The sequence below is a fragment of the Myotis daubentonii genome, chromosome 6 (genome assembly GCF_963259705.1).
Source record: "Myotis daubentonii chromosome 6, mMyoDau2.1, whole genome shotgun sequence".
Lineage (NCBI taxonomy): Eukaryota > Metazoa > Chordata > Mammalia > Chiroptera > Vespertilionidae > Myotis > Myotis daubentonii.
The window spans coordinates 77,259,306-77,269,035 of NC_081845.1; the positions used below are offsets into that span (position 1 = coordinate 77,259,306).

General features: G+C 57.4%; 1 protein-coding gene across 3 annotated transcripts; it reads left to right on the forward strand.

Annotated features, from left to right (window-relative positions):
• The first annotated feature begins 757 nt into the window (after positions 1–757).
• LOC132237212 (patr class I histocompatibility antigen, A-126 alpha chain-like) lies at positions 758–3,916 on the forward strand. Of its 3 annotated transcripts, XM_059701384.1 has the most exons (8): positions 761–910; positions 1,152–1,421; positions 1,642–1,917; positions 2,508–2,783; positions 2,902–3,021; positions 3,475–3,507; positions 3,642–3,689; positions 3,843–3,916. In XM_059701384.1, exons 1-8 carry the CDS (start codon positions 838–840, stop codon positions 3,845–3,847), a joined length of 1,101 nt encoding a protein of 366 aa, XP_059557367.1. In that variant the 5' UTR covers positions 761–837; the 3' UTR covers positions 3,848–3,916. The 3 variants fall into 3 exon arrangements, with proteins under 3 accessions (XP_059557369.1, XP_059557368.1, XP_059557367.1); XM_059701386.1 differs by lacking the exon at positions 2,508–2,783 and having other exon boundaries at positions 758–910; XM_059701385.1 differs by lacking the exon at positions 3,642–3,689 and having other exon boundaries at positions 760–910.
• Positions 3,917–9,730: the final 5,814 nt, after the last annotated feature.

The following is a 9,730-nucleotide window of genomic DNA, read 5'->3' on the forward strand; positions in this document are numbered from 1 at the left end:
CACAGTCACACATGCTCCCTGGGCTCCTGTAGGGGGGGTGTGGGGGACTCACAGGGACAAGCTCAGGGCTGGGGAATGCAGGTCACTTCACAATGTAACAGCCCCAGCCACACACTTCCTGTGAGGGAAGGAGAGTTGAGGAGCTTTGTAGCTCTGTCTGCAGAGCTGTTTAGACACTTTGCATATGAAGCGTCTGAAATCACTCATTTTACAGATTAGCTTCCTGATGTCCAGGCTTCCCAAGACTGTGGGCCCCCCTGCCCTTCACTGGTCTTTTCAGGCCCAACTCCTCCAGGATTACAGAGGAGACCCTGTCCTCCGCCTCCTCTCACAGGAAGCTCACTCTCTGGCATCAAGGTCCCAGGGTGAGTTTTCCTCTAGAAGAGTCCAGGGCAGAGGTGAGGGTGGGAGGCAGAGTGCATTCCAGGGAGAGGGGTTCCAGGAGGAGAAGGGAGGAAAGGGCTGGTCCCAGCCTGGGGAGTCTCCCTGGTTCTCACACAGCCCCTGGGCAGGACTGAGGGATAGGGAGTGACAGAGCTCTCCGTGCAGGTGAGGGGTCAGGGCAACGTCCCAGGTCCCAGGCCTGGTCTCAGGGTCCCAGCCCGAGGGCGGAGACTGAAGCGGAAAACTCAGTGTGGCCGGATCCCCACCTCCCCGCAGTTTCACTTCTCCTTCTCACAACCTGTGTGGGCGCCCTCCTTCCTGGATACTCGTGACGCGGCCCCAGTTCTCACTCCCATTGGGTGGCAGGTGCTACAGAAGCCAATCAGGGTCACCTCCCTCCCAGTTAGAAGTCTCTGCAAACTCACCAGGACTCAGACTCCCCAGACCCTGAGGATGCTGCTCACGGGGCCCCCAACCAACCTCCTGCTGCTCTGGGGGGCCCTGGCCCTGACCCAGACCTGGGCGGGTGAGTCCGGGGTCGGGAGGGAATGGCCTCTGGGGAGGAGGAGCGAGGGCACCCGGCGGGGCCGCAGGACCCCGGGAAAGGGCGTCTCCATCCCCCCCAACCCCCCACACCCCACCCCGTCCTGACCCCTCTCTTCTCCATCCCTCTCCTCTGCCCCTGTTCCGTCTCCCGGGGCCCCTTCCCCTCTCCTGTCTCTCGGACCCCGGACCCCGGGTGTCAGCCCCTCCGCTCCGGCCCCCAGGCCCCCACTCCCTGAGACATTTCTTCACCGCCTTGTCCCGTCCCGGCCGCGGCGAGGCCCGGTACCTGGAGGTCGTCTACGTGGACGACACGCAGCTCGAGCGGTTCGACAGCGACTCCGAGAGTCAGAGGGCGGAGCCGCGGGCGCCGTGGGTGGGGCAGGAGGACCCGGGCTATTGGGACCTGAGCACCCGGAACGCCAAGGCCACCGCACAGACTTTCCGACTGAACCTGCACAACCTGCGCGGCTACTACAACCAGAGCCAGGACGGTGAGCCTCGGGGGCCGACCCCCATCCCCACGGACAGGCCGGGGTCGCCCCGAGTGTCCGGGTGCGAGTTTCATCCCGAGGCTGCCGGCCCCGCGCGGCCCCCACCCGGAGGAGCCCGCGGGGATTTGACCTGGTTTCACTTTCAGTTTAGGATCTATCCCCGCGGGTTGGGGGAGGGTGGGGGTGGTCAGGGTACGGGACTGACCTCGGGGCGGGTCAGGGTCTCACACCCTCCAGTTGCTATTGGGCTGTGAGATGGGACCAGACGGCCGCCTCCTCCACGGGTATTACCAGTACGCTTACGATGGCACCGACTACATCGTCCTGAACGAGGACCTGCGCTCCTGGACCGCGGCCACCACCGCAGCTCAGATCACCCGGCGCAAGTGGGAGGCGGCTGGTGAGCCTGAGGAAAGGAGACACTACCTGCAGGGGGAGTGCATGGAGTGGCTGCGCAGATTCCTGGCGATGGGGAAGGAGGCGCTGCAGCGCGCAGGTACCGGGGGCCTGGGGCCTCCCCCCTCTCCCCTGGGGCTGGGGCCCCACAAGGAGACAGGACACAGGGTCAGTGTCAGACCCCCCTCCTGTGGGCCAGGAGACTGAGTCCGCCGGGCTTTTCAGGTCCAGGGACGCCCTCCCTCCTCTCAGGGACACCTTAGGGGTGCAGTCTCTCAGGGACAATTAGAGGGGAGACCAAGCCTGAAGGAACTGAGCAGCGGTTCCCATTGACCCTGCAGTGGCTCAGGGACCCATGGGGGACCTGCTCTCTCAGGCCCTGCTCCCTGCCCCTCCCCCAGTGTATCTGAGGTCTGACCCCCACTCTTCTGAGTCCTTTGGCCTCCACCCAGGACAGGACCAGAAATCTTTCTCCCCCTGAGACCTGCCTCCTGCCCTGGGCTGTGTCACTCTGACTAGAACTTTCTAAAGAGGAGAGGTCATCCCCAGGTGCTCTGTCCAGGCTGGTGGTGCTTGTGTGCTCCGTGGCCCTCCCCAGGTGCCCTGTCCACGCTCAGGTGGTCACATGAGGGCTGCTGGATGGTCCCCTGACAGTGCCAAGTCCCTGAATTTCCTCCCCCTTCTCCTCAGACCCTCCAAAGACACACGTGATCCACCACCCCATCTCTGACCGTGAGGTCACCCTGAGGTGCTGGGCCCTGGGCTTCTACCCTGCGGACATCAGCCTGAGCTGGCAGCGTGATGGGGAGGAGCAGACCCAGGACATGGAGTTTGTGGAGACCAGGCCTGCGGGGGATGGGACCTTCCAGAAGTGGGCGGCCCTGGTGGTGGCCCGTGGAGAGGAGCAGAGATACACGTGCCATGTGCAGCATGAGGGGCTGCCCGAGCCCCTGACCCTGAGATGGGGTGAGGAGGGGCGTGGGCACAGAGCCTGTTCTCAGGGAGCAGGGGCCTGTGGAGGACCTCAGTGGGGTCGGGGCTGAGGCCTGGGGGTCAAGGCCCTCACCTCCCCTTCTCTTCCCAGAGCCGCCTCCTTGGGCCACCATCCCCCCTGTGGGCCTGGTTGTGGGCCTGGTCATCCTTGGAGCTGTGGTCACTGGAGCTGTGGTCACTGGAGCTGTGATGTGGAGGAGGAAGCGCTCAGGTAGGGAAGGGGTGGGGCCCGAGTTTCTTGTCTCACTGGGTGTTGCCAGCCCAGGTAGAAGTGTGTTCTGCTTCATTAATGGCAAGTACCATCCCCACACGTGTGGTTGCCCAGTGTGGGGCCCTATTTGCTGACACTCACTCTTTAGTAAGACACGTGTGGAAATGAGGGACAGATTCATCACCTGATGATTCTAGTGATGGGGCCTGGTTCCCAGCACTCCCAGGCCAGGGTGGAAGGTTCCTGCTGAGGACAGACCTTCAGGAGGACAGACCTCTGGGAGGATGGTTGGTCCAGTCCCCACAGGTGTAGTTTCCTCAGGTTTCCTGATCCTGCCCTGGGTCTGTAGTCACAGTTCTGGAAACTTCTCTAGGCTCCAGGGCTAGAAGTTCCTTTAGGACCTCATGGCCCTGCCTCCTCCCTGTCTTCTCACGGGATGTTTTCTTCCCACAGGTGGAAAAGGAGGGAGCTATGCTCAGGCTGCCAGTGAGTATTGAGTGTGACCCCTGAGATCCTGTGATAGTACAGACTGGATCCCATGGGGGACCTCACCCCCATAGTTCCTCCCTTAGTCTCCTCTCCTGGGGGCTCTGACCTCATTCTGTTTTGTTCTACCCCAGGCAGCGATGGTGCCCAGGGCTCTGATATATCTCTCACGGTTTATAACGGTGAGACCCTGACAATAGCAGGGGTTGGGGCAGAAGGGAGAGGACTGGGTGATGGGGACTCTTTGGGACATAGTGAGCCTGTGGTGGTCCTTTGAGAATGTCACTACTTATAGCCACTGAAGTGAATTTGTTCATGATCATTTTCTTCTACAGTGTGAGGCAGTTGTTGGGGACTGAGTGATGGGAGATTTGTTCACGCTCCCACTTTGTGATTCAAGAACCTCTGAATGTGTGAGTTCCTATCAGCATAATGTGAGGAGGTGGGAGGCTGGCTCACCCCTACCCTCCACACCCTCTCCCCAGCCTTTCCTGTCCAGTAGAAGTGGGGGCTGGGCCCTCCCCATTCCTGCCTTTACTTCCTGGTGCGCTCAGCTACAGCTTCTTACTGCCTGATTGAAAGTAGAGTCTGGATATGCATTCTTCTTCACTTCTTGCCATGAAGGGGTGATGGGTTCCATAAAGGAGAACAGCCCGGCTGGTGTGCCTCAGTGGTTGAGTGTCCACCCAGGAACCAAGAGGTCATGGTTGGATTCCCTTTCAGGGCATATGCCCAGATTTCAGCTCAGTTCCCACCAGGGTTGTGCAAGTGACAGCCAATGGATGATTCTCTCTCATCATTGATGTTTCAGTCTGTCTCTCCCTCTTCTTTCCTCTCTCTCTGAAAATCAATAAAAACATATTTATGGAAAAAATTAAAGGAGAAGATCCTAAAATTTCAGAGGAAATAAATGGACGCACCAAGAACTTGTCAGGTCCTGTGTGTTTGCTGTGCTGAGGCTGCCGCAAGGGGGACAGGAGAGGCTGTGAGGACCGAGTGTGGTCAGGGCTGTGCCCAGTTGGCTCCCTGGTCTCTTCAGCTGTGTCACCTCTCTGCTCCTTTGTTCTTCTCCCTTCAGTAGAACCTTGTCCCCCCAGGACTTTCCATCACAGGGACTCAACCTCCCCAGGCCTTGTACATTGTCCTAATGAGGAACACCTCCAAACCCGTGGGCAGCAAGGCCTTCCTGTGTCTGGGTCAGCCTGGGCTCAGGCCTGGGTCCTGCCCTCAGCCCTCAGCCTCTGGAACTGTATTTGTTGTTTCTTTGTTTGTGGAGAGGATTGTGCCTGTTTGTGTTCTTGTTTTGAGTTTTGGTCTCATCCTTCTTTAGAGTGTCCCCCATCCAGCATCAGCCAGAGGTGAGTTGTCTGTCATTGTGCCCTGCTCAGGGGTCCCTGCACACAAGAGTCCGTGGTATGGAGAGATGACTTTTCAGTCTCATCCTGCTCTTGGCTCCTTCTAGGAATTGATTGTTCTTTCCATCTTTTCCTAAACTCTCCAAGGAACCAGGTCCTGGAATTAGCAGGGAGGAGGGGTCCTGTAATTGATCATCTTAGATAAGTTCCTGTTGGAATTCTGCTCTGCTGGCCCACCCTCTCTCCCTGCCCTTCCCTCTAGCGCTGGCTGCAGTGGGAACCCTGGGATTTCTGAAGCAGAGTCTCCTGTAGATTCAGGGAGAGCCGCTCTGTGGGAAGAGCAGGTGCCCTGATGTCAATGTGAGAGCTCGCTGTGCTGTAGCTGCCACAGGACAGCTGTGGTCTGAGGCCACGTTAATGAAGTCGTGTCTCTAGCATAGGGAGGGCTCTACACTGGTCATTCATGAACCAATGTTAGTTGTGTGCCAGATGTGTGACAGTGTTTCTGCATGTGGGGACCATTGAAGGAAAATCAGAAAAGCTGCTTTCTTGTGGGACATATGTTGTGTGGGAAGAAACAGAGTGAATGAAGAAACACAGTAAACAAGGAAGGCGTCTGTGTGACAAGGGGTAACCGTCCTGGGAAAAAAATGCCATGAGGTAGGCAAGCCCACGCGAGGCTGTTGGGGACACAGAACATGGGTGTTTTTTTTTTGTTTATTTGTGTTTTTAAAATATATATATATTATTGATTTCAGAGAGAAATGGAGAGAAAGAGAGAGATAGAAACATTAATGATGGGAGAGAATCATTGATTGCCTCCTCCTTGTCCCCTGCTAGGGATGGAGCCTGCAACCCAGGCATGTGCCCTTGACCAGAATCCAACCCAGGACTCTTCAGTCTGCAGGCTGACACTCTATCCACTGACCTAAACCACTAGGACATGTCTGTTTGACTTGGGTGGCCAATCAGTTGGGGCCTCCCTGGGAAGGTGACCTTGAGGAAAGCATTGAAGGACATGAGGAATTATCCCTGAGGTTGTCGGAAGAAGTCCTGTCCAGCAGTGGCACCTCCAGTGGGAATGGCCTGGGGCAGGAGTGTGTCTGGTTTAAGAGGGAGGAGGCCAGTGTGGGAATGGAGCAGAGAGGAATGAAGATGAGATAAAGACAAGGCCAGACCTCCTGGGCCTGGAGGATGGAAGAAAGGCAGGGACTGTGCTCTGAGTGTGGAAAGAGCCACAGGAGCGTTCAGAGCAGGAGAGGCCTGGCCTGATACCCCCTTTAAAGGATCACTGTGGCTGCTGAGCTGAGAACATGTGGGAGATTAGGGGGCAGTAGGGAGGCAGGAGGGGGCTGGGAGGGGCTCCAGGCTGGAGAGGCTTCCAGGGGCTGAGCAGTGGAAAGAGATGGGACCCCAGAATCCTCTGGCCACAGGCTGCGGAGGGTGCCTGGATAGCTGCTGGGCCATGGGCAGCCTGGGTCCTCTCGCTGAGGTCCTTGTCGCCCAGCGAGGTGCACAGACCACACCCAGGTTCAGAGCCTGGTCCTCAGGGCCCTCTGCCTGGTCTGAGGCCTATCCTGTCCCAGGAGACAAAGGGACCACTGAAGGCCAGGAAGCCTGCTGCTCGGGGCTGAGCTCAGACTTGGAAGGGGTACTGGCCCAATTAGGGGGACCTGGAAACCCCAGGACTTTGGTACCTGCTGCTTGGGGCTGGGCTCAGACTTGGCAGGGGTACTGGCCCAGTTAGTGGGACCTTGGAAACCCCAGGACTTAGGGACTAGGGTTCATCCCTACAGGGGCAGCCCAGCCCTTTGCTGTCTGTGACCCGGAGGACCCCTTCCAAACACCAGCAGAGGTCCCCATGGCACACCCTCCCCTGCTGCTCTCCTCCCTGAAGCCTCTACCCCTCTGTGTATTGACTTCCCCCCATCAGACCTCCTAAGGGTCATCCTTGCCTTCCCAGGCCTGACAGCCCAGCTCCACCCCCAGCCCAGCTCTGAGACAGCGGCACTAGTTCCCAGGAGGAAGGTGCTTTTGCTCCAGAGGCAGCAACGGGAACAGGGGACAGGTTCTTGGGTGTCCAAGGTCCCATCCGGGGGACTAAGGACTCCTGGTTTGCTTGTGGGGTGCACCTGGACCTGGGAGCCAGCGGTTATGGCCCAGGAGACCTCGCTCTTTCCTGAGGCAGCGTCCACGGTGACTCAATGGGGAGGAAGCATCCACATCAGTGTGCGTTTGGAGAAACACTTTGCACCCCGAATTTGACCTAGGACAGGGCCCCCTCCTGCGTTCAAAGCCCTGTTCTGGTGCTGGGAGCAGAGGGAGACCCTGGGAGGTCCTGGCTGAGCAGCAGAAAGGGGAGCTGGCTCTTCTGTCCTCAGCCCTGTAGCCACACGGGGGCGCCGCCGCGCTGCTCCCAAGGCTGCCTGCGCCCTGGCAGGGGCTGTGCTGTGAGTGGGTCAGAGGGGACTGACTTGAAGGCGGGGCATCCGCGGGGGGTGAAGAAGCTTTGAAGAGTCCTGGGCTCCACAGTGTCAAGGTCAGGACAGGACAGGGATTGACTAAGAAGAGTGCTCATGAGCCAGGAGCAATCTCTGAGGAATCCATCTCCTCACTGTCACCCCTCTCACCAGTCCCTTGAGGACACCACCATGGAAACCTGAAAAGTAGAAACATGTTCTTCTATTCCCTGTTTCTGTTTTGTGATTTTTTTCAAACTCAGTTTTCAAAATAAAGTCATCTCTTATTTGGGGACAACATCTCACTGTCTACACAATCTTCCATAGTGAGGAGATGCACATTGGGAATCTTGGGGCTAAAGCACAGCTCCCCAGGGCCCTCTGTACCCCAGAAGGACAGCAGAGGGGCCCCTGTGCAGGGGTCACACCTAGAACCCCAGAGGTCACAGCTCCAACCCCAAGCTGTCCCTGAGACCGCCTGTGAGCACAGCCCCTCTCTCGGGATCCAGAATGAGCCCATACACATCCTCTAAGACCCCTCCTTTCCCTCAGGCATCCACCCCCTGATCCAGAAAGGCTCCACACACTGCAATGAAGACCCGACCACCCTAACCCTCCTCATCTCCGTCCTCAGAGCCCAAGTGACAGCCCCAAAACTGTGCTCCTCACACCTCCTCTCTCACACACTCACCACCACCATCAGCCCTGACTCCACCAGGACTGACCTCATTCTGTCCTGTCCCTGTTTGTCTTGGTCACTCAGTCTCCCAAACATCCTACAGGCTCCTCTCCACAGGCAACCCCCCCCCCCCCCACACACACACACACAAACTGTCTCCTCACACAACACCTCCCCCACTCCTGAAACCTCCCCACTGTCCTTCCCAGGGTTCTCAGCCCAGGCCCAGCCCAATGTGCACAGCCCTCCCAGGATGCTCCTGCACCTCACAGCTCTGAGGGAAACCTGGTCTCCCTGGGACACGGCTCCCTCTCAAGTATTTTCCTGTGGGGTGTCTCCCCTCCCCAGACCTGGTGCCCCGTGTTCCTCACTCGTCCCTGAACATTTTCTCCCATGAATCTTCTGCCATCAGATTGAGCCCCAGTCCCCTCCTTGTAGGTATTCGCTGTGGGCCCCGAGGCCATTCCTGATTTCCTTCAGCTCCTGGCTCACTGTCACCCTCCCCAGAGGGCTCCCCCTTTGATCCTCAATTATTTCAATAAAATCAGATGCGGAAGGCTGAACAGTGGTCCCCAGAGATGCCCAGCAGAATCCATGGATCCTGTGAGCAGGTTTCCTGACCCGGCAAAGGGACGAGGGCGAGGTAATGAAGGTGAAGGACCTTGCATGGGGACACTGTCCTGGGAGATCTGGGTGGCCAATCAGGGCACATGGGCCCTGAAAGCAGAGAAGTTTCTCTGGCTGGAGGCACAGGTGCTGCAGGAGGGATGGGGTGGAGGGGAGTCAGAGAGGCTCCATGTGGGGGAAGGCGTGGGTGTGCTGTAGGGGCCGCGGTCCAGGGCCGCAGGCATCCTCTGGGAGCTCAGGGGCTCCAGCTGGCAGCCAGCAGGGAGATGGGGACCTCAGTCCCACATCTGCAGGAATCTGCCTTCACACAACCAAGTGAGTGAGCCTGGCAGTGGGCTCAGTGAGGAGCAGAGACCTGGCCACATGTGTGCGTAGCCCAGAGAGGACGTGGAACCTGCACAACCGCGACCTAGTAAATGGGTCTGTTCACAGGAACTCGGTTTGTGGTCATTGTCCAGCAGGACAGGCACCACCCAGCAGTGAGGATGCTCTCAGCCCCTGCTTCTCACTCCCCTGAGTGTCCCTTTCTGCTTCCCACACTCTGTCCACCACCTCCCCTCCTCATCCCCATGGATTGGCCCCTCCCACCTGCTCTAGCCCCCGGAAACCACCTTTCTACTCTGTTTCTATGAGTTTGAACTTTTTTAAAAGTCCACATATAAGTGATACCATGCAGTATTTGTCATTCTCTGTCTGACTTCGTTCACGTAGCATAATGCCCTCAAGAACCACCCATGTTGTTGCAAATGGCAGGATTTCTTTTTTTTCCTCATACCTGAATAATATTCTATTGCATGCAGCATTTGGATATGGCTGGAAGACCCTCTTTTCATTTCCTTTGAATATAGACTCAGATGTGGGCTTGCTGCATCATATGGCAGTATTGTTGTTTTTTTAATTTCTTGAGGAACCCCACACTGTTCCCCATAGTGCCTGTGCCAGACTACATTCCCACCAGCAGTTTGCAAGGCTTCCCTTTTCTATGCATCTTTGCCAACACTTGTTGTGCCTTTTTTTGAGAGCCATCCTAACAGGTGTAATTTGGACTGTGGTTTTGATTTGAATTTACCTGATGATTAGTTATTTTTAGCACCATTTCATGC